Raw genomic sequence first — 16,155 nt, 5'->3', positions numbered from 1 at the left:
ATATAAATTCAATCAAACATTAGTTCTCATAAAAATAATTAGATGGAGGAGTAATTTAGTCTTATTACATATTTATTAATTTTCTTAATACACGTGCCCGAAACCTTAAACATCAGTTATTTTGAATCTGAGTATAGGGATTAAATATAGTGTTGGTACTATTCAATGTTATTGATTATGAATCCAATGTGATGCAATTGGTTTGATTCACCATACAAAATATTTTTAATCTTATTTTCGAGAACAATTTTGGAGGAATTACATACAGCGGCGGCGCTGCCACCTGAACCGGGTTAAAACCACCAGCCTTCAGGCCAACGCCGCTAATAATAGTACAAATGGTGGGTCCCTCGGGCAAAATGTATATCTAAGCAGTTTGTATATATCATTATATATATAAACAATGAGAAACTCAAAAAAGAATTGTCTGAATATTTCAAGTCTGCAAAAAAATAGGACCAGACACATATATATATTTAAGGTTTTTCCCTCTCTTTTTTTTTTTCAAAAAAACAAAACAAAAAGTCAAAAAAGATTTGTCCTAACCATATAAAATCAAGGAAACTGGAAAGAGCCTCCAATCTGATTACTCCCCTGAGGAGGATTAATAGCAACCCAAAGCAGCGAAATAATAATCGCAATAAGCCCCGACCACACAAACACGATCGTCGGCGTTCTCCCTCGTCTCCCCATCAACCCCTTTGCGAACGGATACAAATGCACCAAAACCCAAAAGCTGAAAAACACACCCCCCAACAATCTGCTCCACTGTGGAATCACACTGTATATCGTCCGACTCAAACCAACCGCAATCGCAATCAGATTCACCATCATAATCACAATCGGCGGAATCATCAGAGACGTCCATTTCACTATGTATAGGTCAGCAAACTCGTCCTCGTCATCATCTCCGCCCGATTTCGAAGTCAGTGTAAACGAAATTTCCACCCCAGCCACCACTTTTAGCAGCCCTTGAAAAACGGCGGCTAAATGAGCGCTGGTCCCACCTATCAACCAGAACTGCTCGTTCCTCCACCACTCCTCGAGTTCGATTCCGGACCATTTCACTTCCAACACAGCTAAACCACATAGAGTTATTGTAATAAGGAGTAGGTAAACCAAGAAAGTTACGTCGAGAGTTTGCACTATGAACTGCCCGGAGAATAACGAGAGGGCGGGGAGAAAGCAGTAGACAATCAAGAAAACAGAGGTGAACGGGTATATTCCGACGTTGAGGTACGCGACTCTCTGGAGAATCTTCATCTTCGAGCTCGCTAATATGGCGTTGTTGCGCGAGAAGAAAATCTCGACCGAGCCGGTGGCCCACCGTAGGACCTGGTGGAGCCTATCCGTCAGATTGATCGGGGCTGTCCCACGGAAGGCGTCACGTTTCGTCACGCAGTAGACCGATTTCCAACCCCTGTTGTGCATTCGGTAACCCGTCACAACATCTTCAGTAACTGACCCGTAAATCCACCCCACACGCTGGCCCCACTCGGTTTTATCCTCGTACCAGCACGAGATTACGCTTATGGCTTCGGCCACTGTGGAAGCATCTAGAAGGTCCCGGGGGATTGTGAGGGCCCCAGGCGGGCGGCCATTTTTTACAGAAGGGTGGTCGGCGAGCGGACGGCCTTGAAACTCGGCCACTGGAATGGAATCGATTAGCTGATTCGAGTTTCCGAACATCTTCGGAGCGAGTGAGAGATTCATTTCTTCATCGTCCGAATCGCCCATTCTCAAAGCCCGATTCTCTTCAGCAGCAGCAATAGCAGAGTGGTTTTTACGTTTTCTGCCGAAGCAGCAGAAGCCGGAGCTCCGTTCTTTCGAACGGGGCGGGTCAAACCCGTATAGGGCGACCCGTCTGAACAGACAACCCGTACCCACATAAACGGGCCCTTGAAGCCCGTCTAGGGCCCGCATGTTCCCGTCGAAGAAGACAGTGTTTCTGTTGGCATATCGATCGGAAGGGTCGATGCCTTCGAATCTCTGGGGAAATTGAACGTAGCAGAGGCGGTCGCCCCCTCTGTCCATCATGAAGCACATGCCTTCCCTCATGGCTTGGGAATTGTAGATGTAGTGATCACAATCGAGGTTGAGTATAAATGCACCGTTTGACATAATTGCAGAAGCTCTAACCAGAGCATTCATGGCCCCTGCTTTCTTGTTGTGATCATAACCAGGCCGCTTCTCACGGGAAACGTAAACAAGCATCGGAAGACGAATATCGACGTCGTTTAGGTCCACTCGAGAATCTTCGGATGTTCCATTAAGCGGCTCATCGCTTGGAGGCTTCAACATCACCTAATAAGAAAGAGATACAGTTACTTAATTTTGCACTGACTTGTATATAGACACACACCCACACAAACATTACATATATATATATAGATTACCTGTATAATTCCAGCATGATCGCCTTTGGAGTGTTCGGAAGCGGTGGTCAACCAAGTGCCGGGCCAGTGGGTCCCATCAGCCATCCAAGTAGCTTTCTTGATCTTGATAATCTCCAATGGCTCGTCGTCTCTCTTCTGCCTCTGCTCCTTCATGGCTTTAAGCTCTTCTCTAGCATGATAAGCGTCGGATCTCCGGCGAATAGAATCTGGCAGACCGTTAATCCGAACCTTAAACTCATCGTACTCACGCTTCACTCTCCTACGGTCTTTCACAAAGTCGCCCAGAACTTTGTTCTTATAAGGATCTTTCTTCAAGCTGAAGTAACTATCCGGATTCCTAGGTTCGATTCCGTGCTTACGGCAAAACGGGACCCACAGGTTCGCGAAGCTGGCGGCTTCAGCCATGGCTTCAAATGTCAAAAGTGCTCCTCCATCATCAGAGACATAGCAAGCGAGCTTTTCAACCGGATAATCTGCCGCTAGTATAGACAGAATGGTGTTGGCTGTGACGAGTGGCGGCTCTTTCTCCGGATCTGCTGTGGAGACAAAGATGTCTACTCCGGGGAGATCCGATTTTCCGGTGGGGTTGCCAGGTGTCGGCATTTCGAATTTTTCTTTCAGTACGTTTAGATCGGTGGCTCGATTTATAGGACAGAGCTTTGGCAGTTGGTCGAGAATCCAAGAAAATGCAAACCATATTTCACAAACTACAGACATCCCCCATAGCCAGACTGCATCTGTGTTTGGATGTTGGATTCTCCATGTTAAGAAAAACCCGAGAACAACCAATCGCACAACAACTAGAAGCCTGCAATCAATCGATGAAAGATTTTCATACTTTTACGTACAATGATAAGCATAAATACCCCGAAATTGCAACAATAAATTATATCAGACAATCACACAACATCATTGCAGTTAGATAACCTCCTTGTTCAGATACATACAATGTTCACCATTAATTCAGTATTCACTATTCATTTGCTGAGGAAAAAAAACAAGATTTACCGGTATGGACTGATGATGGCAGCGGGAATCTTTAATTTACGAGTGAGCGGTCTCCAAGGTTTGTTGACCAAGTCAGAATGCTCAATACTATTACCATCTTTGCTATTATCAAAATCACCCTCCTTTGGCCATATAGCATTCCCATATCCATAAGTACCCTTTGTTTCAAACAGCCACCGGTTCTGGTCAAAATCACCCGTCTGACTCCTCACCAGCATCGACTTGGTCGATTTCATCAAAGACAGCCTCCTCGACATTCCGGAAGAAGGCGGCGGAGGAAGCTGAGGCAAAGACGACCGCCAGTTCTCCGTCAGTTCGTCCACGTCAGCACTCTTGTAGAGCTCCTTACACCCGGGGCAAACCCCGTCCCCTGTTTTCACCACGTCCACGTAACAGTCCCTGCAAATCTTGAAATCACACTCGCAGGGGAGGATATCGTTCCCCCTCTCGTCACTCATCACCTTTCCATCACAGCCGTTGATGGCGCAAGAAGACCCTTTCGCCCCCGCCATTTGAGGGTGGGTGGTGTCGGAGTCGATCACCTTGTCCATGAGGTGGGCCCGCGTCATGCTGTTGAATCCGCCGGTGAAGAGCGAGCTGGACACGTACTGCTCTTCGACTTTCTGAGAGACGTTAGGGTTGTTAGTGCTGTTGTTGTTGGGCTGGTTGTCTGGAGTGGAGGGCATGTGGACGGTGTAGTTGAGGAACTCGCTGTTACCGAGCTCGCTGTCCAGGTCATCTCGGGAGTAGTTTGTGTAGCGGCCGGAGGAGGTGCGGCGGGCGAAGGTCACGTGTGGCGGCAGCGGCGGCTTCCCGTTTTGGGAATCGAGCACGTCGGACGATGCTGAAGAGAGATCTGATCTGCTTGCCTTGAAAGATTTGGATGCCATTTGAATGTGTTGGAAGTTCTAACACTCAAATATAATGTGAGAAAATCTTGATCCTGAAACATAAGACAATTTTTTAAAATCAGAAGGAACTTCTTCTAAGTAATGCAGATCATGAAAGTCAAACTAAAGTCAAAGGGATTTAGCATTGACGAGAAGATGAGCAGATTGCTATTTACAGCACAAGATAGTATTGATAAGAAGAATCTGATACTGAAACATTATGTACAGATCATGAGAGTCAAACTAAAGTCAAAGGATTAGCAATATACAGCACAAGATGCTCAGAAGTCGTACCTTATACACACAGAATGTACATTTATTGATAGAAATTATAGAATCGAATTGATGATCACGAGATTTTATACAGATTTAAAGATGAAAAAAGGTCAAACGATTTAAAAAGAAAATCTGAAAAGGAAGAAGAGGGAAAACATACCTAAAACAATGCTCATTTGAGAAGACTGAATCCCCTCGACGATTAGTGCTGCTGTAAAATTGGAAATGAGAGATTTTGATGTATATATATATATATATATATATATATATATATATATATATATATATAGAGAGAGAGAGAGAGAGAGAGAGAGAGAGAGTCAGAGGTGACAAGTAATGATACCTTGAAGAAGCAGGTGAAGACAAAGGTAACGGAGAAGTGCTCGCCGGCTGTTCCAGTTGGTTTGTTTGAAGTCTTCTTCTCTCGTTCTCTCTCTCTCTATCTCTATTGTATTGTATAAGATTGCAGCACTAATTGGCTTTCCATTTATTTAATCTGGCCGAATGCGCGTAAACGAGTGCGTGTATGTGTGTGTTTATATAGATAGCAGAGACAGAGGGAACTTTGCTGGACAACCATTTTTATTACTGAAGATTTTCGGACAAAATTTTTTACTTGTGTCTTTTTCACCTACTTTCTTCTCTTTCTTCCTCGTTTGTTTATTTATTTATTATTTTTTAATCTTTTCTTGCCCATCATTTACGGAAATGTTAGTCCCGACCAATAATAGTCCAACTGGTAGTAGAAAGAAGTTACTATTAAGTAAATATTTGGGCCAAATAATCCAAATTGGTGGAATATAAAAAAGAATCATTAAATAAATATTTCAATAAATTTAGACAACATTTTAAAATCACATCGTGAGCGGTGGTGAAAAATATTCCATAAAAACAGTAAAATGCGTATGAAATGTTGTTTTTTGTAGGAATATTCCAAAATCAATACATTCTCTAATTTGACATAAATTATAAAAAAAAAAAAAAAACAAATATAAGTAGTCCGTCCTACTAGAAGCCATGAAAATAGGGGAAAACAAAATAAAATTGAAAAAGAAAGAAAAGTCGGTGATTTGTTTGTTGCGAGGAAACATTGGTTAATGGTTAATAATAATAATGCCAGGCAGACAATTAATCAATCAATGAATCAGGAAATGCAGCGCACGTCCCATGCTCGTCAAAACACGTTTTCGCTTCAATTTACCCAATAAATACAAAAACACGCATCTTCTTCATGTGAATACGAATTCATAAACATGGGAAACTGAGCCTCCACTACATCTTCCACATGCCAACCGAAAACAGTATACTTGCAGCAACTAGAATAATCAATATATATTATATTCCTAGTGTTCCATCTTCTATTTTCTTATCTCTATCATTTTTCACTACACCACATTATTTCTCCTTGTTATTGGTCGTCAGTTGACAATCAACATGAATAATAGAAATGCATATTACAAATGGAGGAAGCATCTTCATTTTAGGTCCAGTATATTCTCTTTACTTTTAATTATTGTCCAACACAGTTCTCAATTTGTAATAACAAGAACAAACAATTACATAAACTGACCAAAAAATAAATGAAAGGATGAAAAAAAACAATTAATAAGACTAGGGTATTGGGTTAGTACTATTGGGACGCCTGCAGTCGCAAGTGCACACGCTTCTAGATTCTTTCACCACACGCTGCGATCTCCTTAAATGAAGCTTTATGTTCACCAATTTACCTGCTATCTGTTCATATTACACCCAACCAATATGAAGAACAAGAAAAACTTGCAGCAGAGAATTGATGGATTCTCACTAATTTCATTATTTAAGGCAATTTTAATTTCATCATCAAGACTTCAGGATTCAGTATAGCAACTCTTGAACTGCTATTTACGAGCTAACCCGACGAGAAAACTTCATATGCTAAGTGCTAACTAGTTACTGGTATTAGTAAATAAGAGATGGAGTAACGAACCATTCTCCAAACTAAGTCTTCTGGACCCATTGGCAGTGCTGGATGGGAATATAAAAAGTGCCTTGAGTACTGAAATAAGGACATGATAGCTAATCATATGTCAACCCAAAATAAAATTATAAAAAAAAAACTTTCTTTAATTAGTATAGAAAGGGAATCTATGACTACTTGACCATCACAAATGGGTCGAAACATGATCTTCAAAGATTATGTAATACATAAATTGGCGATGCACATACCTTAACTAAATTCATTTGCTTCTCTCTAATTTGAGTGGGAGAAATGCTTCTTAAAAATGATACGAGCCACCCTGGCTGCACGGCATCACTAGAAGAAACGAATACAGCTATCTGTCACAGAAACAATGGTCTCAGTCACACACAAAAGGCTGCTGAGTAAGTTTTAATTACAGTGACATTATTTTTCTGAAGCACTACTTACAAATTGCTATACGCCTTTACCTATATGTTGTTAACAACAAATCTAAAAGCTCATATATTACCAACTTTAACATGTTTTTCTAATATCCACAAATTCAAATCTAGATTTGAAACTCTTGTGCGCGTTTTCAAATCACCTATTTGTTATCATTTCAAGGAGATATAGTGAGCAATTTGTACAGTGAAACCACCAAAGAGAAGGCATATACCTTGCGATAATCAAGTATTCCTTCAAAAGGAAGCTCCAGTTCATCACTAACAATTACAGGAATGCACCCACTGACAATTGCGTCAAACAACCTAGCAGATGAAGGAGTATCACCAGCTGGATTAAGGCAAAATATAGACCTGAACAAGGAATGAAGCAAGTAAGTCAAATAATTCCCTTCTCTGTTGGTCATAATGCTCAAAACCATTGTGATAATGCAGCTAAATTTTACTTGCGCATGCCAATCTGAGCTGCAGCTTTTCCTTCCTTTCCGGCAGTACCCTCCTCTATGATCACATCCTTGGCGCCGTTAAGCTCCGTCACAAGTTTAGCACGAATTTTCCCACCCTGGAAGCAAAATCAGAAAACACTTTTTTTTCATTTTCCATCACATATCTCCATACACCCCCCCGGCTTCCATATCCTTCTCAGTGAACTTCTAAAGTACTGAATGAATATGGGCTCTTAGCTTAACTATATAACATCACATTTTAATTTATAATAAAAATCTTACAGCATTCCTTTTCAGCCTTCCACGGAAAAATAGCAGTGTGGTTCTCTTTGAATCTATTGAACATTTGGAGTCACACAAATCAACATTGGCAACATATGGGAGTATCACGTCTTTCTCAAGGTAAACTTGTCCAGGTTTATACCTGAAATACCAAGAGAGCCATATATCAGCTGCTATCTTTCTGCAATAATCTACTAAATTTGGTTCACTGCTGAAACTAAAGGTAAATACTGACCAATTCCCAGTTGAGTCCATGTCTGGAAGGAGCCAGATTGCGTTCTTCATAAACTTCCGAACAGATTTAAAAGACCAAGGATGATGAACTGGTAAGATATGATCTCTACCCTCAGACCGCTTCCAAGCTGGTTGGTCCATAACCCACTTCAGGGCTTCCTACATCAAGAAAACACAGCATACATATTAAATCTCATACACGTAACACATATTAGTGAGTCTTTTGAGATCAGTTTCAAATCAAGACAATATAATTGAAATACAAGGAGAGAATTCTTTCATTAGGCCCTGACCTAAACATGCTACCAAATCAAATTCCGGTTACCAAGAAAAGACGACTGAATTTCTTTTTCATGACATACGGTGGCCTAATGCCACATGAAAAGCATTAAATGTAGAATGTCTACTTCTTTTGTTGTTCTCATATAACAGAAAGCATGTACAATTAACTATCCTCGTCCAGCATTTGCAATGTCCTAAAAAAATAAACTAGCTAGAGCAGGCAACCATTCTTAACATTATCCTTCAAAACCTTCGGAGGAAAAAGTTCACACAGACAATGCAACTCCATTTCAACAACAAACACGGAAGCAACTAAAAAACTTTAAAATGCTCACAGTAGCTAAAAATGCTGCAATCAAGCATAAGCAAACATAAAAATGTAAAGTACAAGACTCCATGGTAACGCACTCACACCCTATAAAGCGCCTTGCATTGCTGTTTCTCCATTAAGAAAAAGCTTATTGTAGTGAAAAATGGAATGTAGAACAAGTCTGCCTCCTCCTGTTTGTTAACTCTAACCACATTCTTCAGTAACCTCTGCGACTCTGGCGCAATCAAATCCGCCCATAACCAGTAATCAATAGAATGCTGCAGCCAAAACATTACCGCATGAACAAAAAGCATAATCATAAATAAAGTACTGAAAGGTATTCTTGAATCCACAAAATGATTTCATTGAAATGGAATTGATGAAAAAAATCATTCAGCTAATGAATCGCTGCTTAATGGAAACTCACTTGCTCGATTAATCGATGAACAGGACTGCCATTAGAAGTGAGATTAGTAGTGTCTCTATATGTACTCTGAAACAGCCAGAGTAAATCGTAGGTGAATTTCGACGGCATATCGTACACATAAACCCTAACTGGTGAGTAAAACGAATTTTCGTCTCCAAAAATCCGTTTCTCCTCTACTTGTGAAATCAAATCGTCGAGCATCTTCACATCATGTTCTGTAACATCGCCTCGAACTGTATCGTCTGGAACCGTAGAGGAAGATTTGGATTTGGAGTTGATCAGGAAATTGTCGAGTGAAGAAACGAAAGAATAGTCGACTACGGAGTTTGAGGCCGCGTGGATTGTGCTAGGGCGGAGAGTGGTGGAAGAGGGAGACGAAGAAGAGGCGAAAATGTAGAAGAGAATACAGAGGAAGATGAGAGAGAGAGTGAATAGAAGGAGCGGAGATCGCTGAGATTTTGGGGCGGCGGAGGCAGAGGAGTGGTGTCTTCCGGCCATTTTCCGGCGGTTTAATCGCCTCAACAAGAAATCACCTCTAAATTGAAGTGTCCACTGATTAGATCAAGTGGAGAGCAACTGTCGTTAGAAGGAAGGCAACTTTTTTTCTTTTTTTTCCTCAAAATACTTTTTATAATGTATCATTTTCTTTCCAGAATTTATCATTTCTCTATTTTTTTTAGATTAAAAGCTACACTTTGGCAAAGGCTTTTAGTAGGGGTGAGAAAAAAAACGAAAAACCGAAAAATCGAGCCGTTTCAAACCGTACCGAATAGCAAACCGCATGTACAGTTTTTTATTTTTGAAATACCGAATTATTCGGTTCGGTATGGTGGAAAGGTAAATAACCGAACCGAAAAACCGAACTAAACCGAAACTATAAAATGACTTCATTTTATATAATATATGTATTATTTTACCCTAATTTTTATTTTCTATCTTTCAATTACTTATTCCATTCTAAGCATTTGTTCATAAATTGAGACATTGTATTTTATTTATTTAATAATTAAAAATTTACTTGAGTTCATGGTTTTAATAATGTTTTAGATGAAAGTAGGAAAAAAAATGAAGCAGATTTTATATTTTCATTTTCTAAATTACATTTTCTAAATTACGTATGGGATTAAAGATTTTGTATTTTCATTTCTAAATTACATTAAGTTCTATGGGATTAAAGATTTTATATTTTCATTGCATTAATAAGATGTGAGAATAATTGTAATTATATTTTAATAAGTTGTGAAATAATTGTAATTGTACTTTTTTGTTTGTACCCGAAACCAAACCGAAACCGAAAAAAACCGAACCGATAAAAAACCAATATACACAGTTTTTAATTGTACAAAAACTGATATATTCGGTTCATGTTCGGTTTTAGCCAAAAACCGAACCGAACCGAGCCTAGCACATCCCTAGCTTTTAGAATAGTAAAAGAAAAGAGCAAGAAGGGTAAAAATCAAGACCACAATCCACAAACGTTTCACCAAATATAACTCCAAATCTGTGACATGAATACTGAATGCTAAGGCAACAAATCCAGTTCAGTTCCATTACGAATATCATGCATACATGTGCGTCGAGATCAAGAATAACCCGAATTTCCAAATTAAAACAGTAAAAAAAAAGGAAAAAAAGACGCAGTTTTATTGTCTGAGGATGATCTAAATATCAGAAGTAAAAAAATATCAACACCAGCATGCCATAAACAAATGGTCAATTGATTAATCTATCTATCTACTTAAAAGGAGATGAGGTCATCTTTAGGTGGCTGCTGTTTCTTTGCATCTTGTCCTGACGAAGATGATGATGTGGCGCCGCCTTTCTTACCAAAAATCATCTCATCAAGATCGTCCATCATTTCATCGTTGTTGTTGTTGCCTCCTTGTCGAGTAGCACCTGATGATGGTTTTCTGACGAGAGCATGTTCTGTACCGACTCTGGGCGAGTCATCTGGCTCCACTGCAACAGGAATCATAGCTGGCTCCGGCTCCTGCGGGACCACCAGTGGCTTCTTCATGTCTTCGTATTTCGATAGAACTTTTTGAATCTCGTCGTTCACGTTGAGAGCTTCGAAGAGAAGGGCCTCGTTGTCGCCAGCTGTTTCGATGATTCTTTGGACGGTGTATTGTGACTCGTGGCATTGTTGAAAAAGTGTGATGGTTAAATCATCCTGGATTGAAATAGAGTATGCAAGAACTATGAGAAGTAAGACAACCTAGATACAAAAATTAAAACGGAAAAATGAAGTCTAAAGTAACTACCGGGTTATCATTTGATCTGAGATAAAACTCTTGACGTAGAAATACCAGTAAACTTTATCAACAGTGAAGATAACAACTTTGAGCAACAAAATAAGATGGCAAATACATGAGATGAAATGTATTATGCACATTTTTTGCAAGGAAGGGTAGCATGAGTATCTACAGATACAATGATGATCAACCTAGAAAATATTTTAAATTTTAATTTGGTCGAGACAAAGGCAAAAATGTTGTATGCTAAAATAGTACCAAAACTGAAATCACAAATGGAAATAAACGAACAAACATAGAGTTAAATGGACTCCAAATACACAATAATAGAAATGGGTAGTTCGACAGCAGACAGAAAACATCGACCGATGAAAGTACCTGCAGAGCATCTTGCTGCGGGGAGGAGGTTAAAACAGTGCTGAGAAGCTCAATACTGTTTCTTGCCACATCAAATGCTTCCTTTGTTTGTTCAGCTGAAAAGCTTTGAGCAATGGGGATTTCGTGATGGAGTTGTTGTGCAAGTGTGGCATTTGGCTCTGAAGCTGCCACAGATCTTGCCGGAGTAAATATTGGAGCCAGACTCTCATCATCACGACCAGGGAAGCGTACTCCTCTTGATTTCAAACTCTAAACGAGAAGGATAAAATTGTAAAGAACATAAAAAACACAGAAGCCCAATTTATATTAACCAACTGCTACTTTCCTACATATGATACTGACATGCTAATATAACATGTAGCAGATAATCAGCAAATATTTCAAGTCATTCAATTGCAAATTCACGAAACAATTGATGCAATTCATAACATTTGCAAATAGAATCTAATATTCGACATGCCCCGCGCATGCATGACGGAGTTGAAGCACTTAATGGACAACTCCAGGAAATTTATATATTATTGCATCGCTCAATCTTTAATTGCAATTAAACACAAAAGAAGGCTATAATGAACAAGAAGCAGCGAAAACAAGCAATTGAGCCACACAAACTGCGAGAGTACCTTATATGTTTCTTCATAAACAGGCAAATAGCGCAACTCATCTGAGGACTCTCCCCATGACTCGATCAACATAAGAGCCTTGTTCCGATTATTGACCACAGTCTGTGGGTCGTCAATCAGCTTCACCATCTCATCCAGTACCCTCTCAGCTGCAACCTCTGAGAACGCCTTCTCGCAATTCTTCACAACAGTTTCAAGTAACACCAGAGCCAAGTATTGAATTCTCGGGATCTTGAGCATGATTCTTTTCTTTATTCCCCTAATCAATTCAACACTGTTGATCTTGTCCGTGTTGACCATATCACATAGTTCAAGATTTGTGGCCCAGTCAGGCTCGTCGAGAGTCTCAGCTGTGGCTTCCTCAACAATCTTGTCTGTCTGATTTGGGCCTTGAAACAATTCCTTCATTTTGAAACTCATCGAGGTCATACCAGCCGTAATCTTTTGCCCCACCTCAGAACCCCCAATCTTCAAGCGCTCGCCAAAGGCAGTAACTTTATCCATCAAATTGTCACTCATCTTTTCAGCAAATGCTTCAGACACCCCTGAAACAATTTTACAAAAATGTAAGAAATCGTTACCTTACAAAGTCCTCACAAAAATTTAAACCAATTCTCCAATACTTTAACTAGTACTGACTAATATCTGACAATCTGAAGCCAAAAACCCTAGATTTTTTTTTCAATCAATAGGTCAGCAGTTCAAATTCAAAATCCAATACCCTCCAGCCATAACAGTTGCGGAACCCTAAATCAAAGAATCAAGCAAAACTTCTTCATTCTGTTCACGTTTCAATCGAAAACAAAAAATTGCAACAAATTCCCCTGGAGAAAGTATCAGACTAACACATAAACAATAAAAAGTTGCACGAAAATATGATAGGAGAAAAAAATCCATAAATTAAACAACACAACCATCATATAACCTGATCAAATTCAACTATTATATGACCCGATCAAATTCAAATTCAAATTCAAATTCGATGAACCTCAGTACAAATTCGACGTTCAGTAAAATAACACAACAAACCTTTACGCTGCGCAAAGTTTGACGATAAATCAAAAAAAAAAAACAGAAGGGAAAAAGTAAAAGTTTAGATCGAGATACGGGGGTTTGAATTAGTACCTTAAAACTGAAGCGAAAAAATCTTGGAGAAGAAGAAGACTTTGTAGTGTGAAAGAGCTTTTTTGCGTGTTGTTTGGGCGACTCCCTAGTCTGAGTCTGAGAGATACTTTTCCTTTTTATTTATTTATTTTTCTTTTTCTTTTTAATTGCTTTTTCCACTCCCGAATATTCCAAGGCTGCAGGCCCGCTAATTATATCTTCTCCTAATTCTAATTACCTGTTAATTGTAATTAATTAACACTTTTGCCGGTCATTATTATTATTATTATTATTATTATTATTTTTTAAAGGTTTTTAAAATCCAAATTGAAAATTTTAACAAATATTTTGGGAAATTTTAAAAAAGGGCCAAACACGGCCTTAAAACAGTGCTATCTCCAGTCTTCTGTCCTTCTTTATAGGCTAAAATCTTCCGCCGTAGATCATACGACGCCGTATTTCTGCTCTCGAGACAGAGGATTCCCGATGCAGCTTATCGAAGGTACCTCTCTCTCTCTCTACCATGGCAGTGTATGCGGCAAATTGTGTTCTAATCCTGAGCAATAATCTCCAGTTCTCTTCAAAATTTCCGTTTCCCCTCCTGCATTCTGCAAATAATTATAATAATAAATTGGTTATGAATAATGGTGTTGCGAATGCAGTGCAGAATGCTCTTATGGGCTTGGGTATGATAGAGATGACATGGATTAGCGCGTTTTTCATCGGGGCAGGTTGTTTGGCTCTGGGGTGGCTTATTGGGGGGCGGCGTTCGTCTCGTGCTGCTCCTAAATCATCAAAAGATGCTGAAATAAATGATGGTGGGAGGAAAAAAATTAATCGGGGTAAACCGCCTCTTGAGGTTGAAAAACTTGCCGAAATTATCGAAGATTTCAAAATGGTATTACTTGAGGTTTTTTTGTATTCGTGTGTATTTCATTGGAGAGAGAAATGAGGTTTTGAGTTGAGAATTTTTTGTGTAACAGAGGGTGTGATGTGATGATTGAGTGCAGGTTTTGGTTGTGAGGAATGACCTAAAAATGGGGAAAGGGAAGATTGCTGCCCAGTGCAGGTAATAGTCAATTTGAACTTCAAGTGCATTCTATGATTTCTTGCTATAGATATATTAGCTGAATGGTTTCTGTGGGGCAGTTATATTTTGTAGTAATGTATGTCGTTGTTTGGTGGCTATTGAGTAGGAAATTTTTGTTTTCACTGTGACTCGTAACCGAATGATTTCTGTTGGTTGTAGCCATGCGACATTGGGGCTGTACAAGAAAATACTAAACCGGGCGCCGAAATCTTTGAACAGGTACTTTCGTGGAGCTATTGCAAATCGTTCTCAAGTTACTTGAACATATATAACAATTTGTATATTTATTCGAGTGTGCTTTTTATGCAGGTGGGAGATGTGCGGGCAGGTTAAGGTTGTTGTGAAAATCGAAAGTGAAGATGATATGCTTGTTCTACAGGTCAGGCTGGCATCTCAAACAATTGGCTTGTATTTTTATGGAACGTGTGTTTGATGTATAGAGTTATTTCCATCTACATATGAAAGATCAGCACCAGCTATTTTGAACTTGAATTCTCTTGCAAACCTTCTCGAGGAGTTGAAACAATTTTATCACCAGTACGTCTTTTCTATCTAATATTTTCTGTCTTTTTTTCTCATACAGGAAAGGGCAAAATCCCTAAATTTGCCAACACATGTTACAATTGATGCTGGCAGAACACAGATTGCTCCAAGTGAGTGCATAGTTTTTTGCTTCCTCGAGACTTGTTTACTAACTGACAATGTTTTGTGTTCATAAATCTACTGAAATTGATTTTGAGATCTTTCTTTAATTTGGTTTTGATCAAGAAGTTGTTACATGTATTAAGGGAAACCCGAGTGAGAATAGTAGTATAAACAGTCATAAAAGGATGTCTGCAAATTTGTACCGCATCAATTAAATGGCTGTGTGATTCTATCTGCATGAGCACAATAAGGACTTTATGCTCGAATTGTTGAATACTGTCTGCATATTCTTGATCATATTCATTAGCTAATGACTTATTTCCTTCGTTCCTGTATTGCAGATTCAAGGACAGTGATGGCCGTCCTAGGTAAGTTTCTAATTTCTGTTGCCTATACTTACATGGCAAAAATGTTATACACATGATTAACTTCTCTTCCTAAAGCCGATATTTTTTTTTTTTTTTTTTTTTGAGTCACACTGTTGGAAATTGCAAATCTTGTGGGACAAATAAACCAAACTGACTCACCAGCGTGGAAGTCATATAAGTATACTCTGTACATTTTGCCTGTAAATTTATTAGTTATCTTTCATATTTGTGCAGGACCAGCCGACCTAGTTGATGATGTAACTGGTGGATTGAAGCTTTTATAGTGAAGACAAGTTCCTACACTATGTAACAGGAGAAACAGTGTGATGATTCCTTGGCTATGTGACGAGTTCCTTTGCAGCTGATGATGATGATGATGATGACAAATTTAAAACATGAACCGTTTTGTGTGAGGCGTCTTTATCGTTTTCTGGATGTGGGCCTATTGAACTGTGTAATGTTATCCGACTTGTTCGCACGCTGTTATTTTTTCAAAGGCTTGCACGCCTTGCATTAAAAGTTGAAAAATGTATCGGGATGTATCCTGAACAGCTTAGATCTGATGTTTCTTATTTAAATTCCATTAATGGCACCAAATTTAGGCCTGAAATTCAACTTGTTTCGATGAATTCAATAGGCCGTGATTCATTTACGTAAAGATATTCATATTAGCATAAAAGAGCTGGTTCTCTTGGTTCGTAAAAATTTGAATAATATTCTTTCAATCAACACTATAGTATAGAT

General features: G+C 39.1%; 4 protein-coding genes across 6 annotated transcripts; 1 reads left to right on the top strand and 3 right to left on the bottom strand.

The window, feature by feature from the left end:
* Positions 1-201: 201 nt before the first annotated feature.
* Positions 202-5,228, bottom strand: LOC105964111 (cellulose synthase-like protein D3). 2 transcript variants are annotated; one of them, XM_012988622.2, is made up of 5 exons: positions 4,914-5,228; positions 4,731-4,778; positions 3,405-4,347; positions 2,397-3,204; positions 202-2,304 (listed from the first exon to the last, which is right to left on the bottom strand). In XM_012988622.2, exons 3-5 carry the CDS (start codon positions 4,292-4,294, stop codon positions 556-558), a joined length of 3,447 nt encoding a protein of 1,148 aa, XP_012844076.1. In that variant the 5' UTR covers positions 4,295-4,347; positions 4,731-4,778; positions 4,914-5,228; the 3' UTR covers positions 202-555. The 2 variants fall into 2 exon arrangements, with proteins under 2 accessions (XP_012844076.1, XP_088675295.1); XM_088819169.1 differs by having other exon boundaries at positions 4,731-4,781; positions 4,914-5,018.
* An 816-nt stretch (positions 5,229-6,044) lies between these two features.
* LOC105964119 (Exostosin family protein) lies at positions 6,045-9,588 on the bottom strand. The gene is made up of 9 exons (XM_012988634.2): positions 8,952-9,588; positions 8,629-8,802; positions 7,934-8,091; positions 7,699-7,840; positions 7,417-7,532; positions 7,186-7,324; positions 6,776-6,886; positions 6,537-6,605; positions 6,045-6,304 (listed from the first exon to the last, which is right to left on the bottom strand). Exons 1-9 carry the CDS (start codon positions 9,447-9,449, stop codon positions 6,182-6,184), a joined length of 1,530 nt encoding a protein of 509 aa, XP_012844088.1. The 5' UTR covers positions 9,450-9,588; the 3' UTR covers positions 6,045-6,181.
* An 886-nt stretch (positions 9,589-10,474) lies between these two features.
* Positions 10,475-13,492, bottom strand: LOC105964128 (Target of Myb protein 1). Of its 2 annotated transcripts, none has more exons than XM_088819167.1 (4): positions 13,330-13,492; positions 12,205-12,749; positions 11,582-11,830; positions 10,475-11,121 (listed from the first exon to the last, which is right to left on the bottom strand). In XM_088819167.1, exons 2-4 carry the CDS (start codon positions 12,721-12,723, stop codon positions 10,690-10,692), a joined length of 1,200 nt encoding a protein of 399 aa, XP_088675293.1. In that variant the 5' UTR covers positions 12,724-12,749; positions 13,330-13,492; the 3' UTR covers positions 10,475-10,689. The 2 variants fall into 2 exon arrangements, with proteins under 2 accessions (XP_088675293.1, XP_012844101.1); XM_012988647.2 differs by having other exon boundaries at positions 13,234-13,343.
* A 159-nt stretch (positions 13,493-13,651) lies between these two features.
* LOC105964149 (Peptidyl-tRNA hydrolase II (PTH2) family protein) lies at positions 13,652-16,021 on the top strand. The gene is made up of 8 exons (XM_012988673.2): positions 13,652-13,810; positions 13,971-14,206; positions 14,319-14,377; positions 14,558-14,617; positions 14,708-14,777; positions 14,982-15,051; positions 15,385-15,411; positions 15,646-16,021. The coding sequence occupies exons 1-8, from the start codon at positions 13,795-13,797 to the stop codon at positions 15,693-15,695; spliced, it is 588 nt and encodes a 195-aa protein (XP_012844127.1). The 5' UTR covers positions 13,652-13,794; the 3' UTR covers positions 15,696-16,021.
* Positions 16,022-16,155: the final 134 nt, after the last annotated feature.

The sequence above is a fragment of the Erythranthe guttata genome, chromosome 6 (genome assembly GCF_056151865.1).
Source record: "Erythranthe guttata isolate IM_541 chromosome 6, IM_541, whole genome shotgun sequence".
NCBI lineage: Eukaryota > Viridiplantae > Streptophyta > Magnoliopsida > Lamiales > Phrymaceae > Erythranthe > Erythranthe guttata.
Note: the sequence above shows the minus strand (reverse complement) of the source record. Positions and strands in the feature narration are given on the sequence as shown.

Excerpts from the sequence above, each read along its gene's own strand:
- LOC105964119 (XM_012988634.2), bottom strand. The coding sequence starts at position 9,449 with ATGGCCGGAAGACACCACTCCTCTGCCTCCGCCGCCCCAAAATCTCAG. Across the intron at positions 7,841-7,933 it reads ATGGACTCAACTGGGAATTG|GTATAAACCTGGACAAGTTT; the intron begins GTCAGTATTTAC and ends TTGGTATTTCAG. Across the intron at positions 6,305-6,536 it reads AAGACTTAGTTTGGAGAATG|ATAGCAGGTAAATTGGTGAA; the intron begins GTTCGTTACTCC and ends TAATATGAACAG.
- LOC105964128 (XM_088819167.1), bottom strand. The coding sequence starts at position 12,723 with ATGAGTGACAATTTGATGGATAAAGTTACTGCCTTTGGCGAGCGCTTG. Across the intron at positions 11,831-12,204 it reads TTTATGAAGAAACATATAAG|AGTTTGAAATCAAGAGGAGT; the intron begins GTACTCTCGCAG and ends CTTCTCGTTTAG. Across the intron at positions 11,122-11,581 it reads CGCAGCAAGATGCTCTGCAG|GATGATTTAACCATCACACT; the intron begins GTACTTTCATCG and ends ATTTCAATCCAG.
- LOC105964149 (XM_012988673.2), top strand. Across the intron at positions 14,207-14,318 it reads TTATCGAAGATTTCAAAATG|GTTTTGGTTGTGAGGAATGA; the intron begins GTATTACTTGAG and ends GATTGAGTGCAG. Across the intron at positions 15,412-15,645 it reads GACAGTGATGGCCGTCCTAG|GACCAGCCGACCTAGTTGAT; the intron begins GTAAGTTTCTAA and ends ATATTTGTGCAG.
- LOC105964111 (XM_012988622.2), bottom strand. The coding sequence starts at position 4,294 with ATGGCATCCAAATCTTTCAAGGCAAGCAGATCAGATCTCTCTTCAGCA. Across the intron at positions 3,205-3,404 it reads GCCATCATCAGTCCATACCG|GCTTCTAGTTGTTGTGCGAT; the intron begins GTAAATCTTGTT and ends GATTGATTGCAG. Across the intron at positions 2,305-2,396 it reads ATCATGCTGGAATTATACAG|GTGATGTTGAAGCCTCCAAG; the intron begins GTAATCTATATA and ends CTTTCTTATTAG.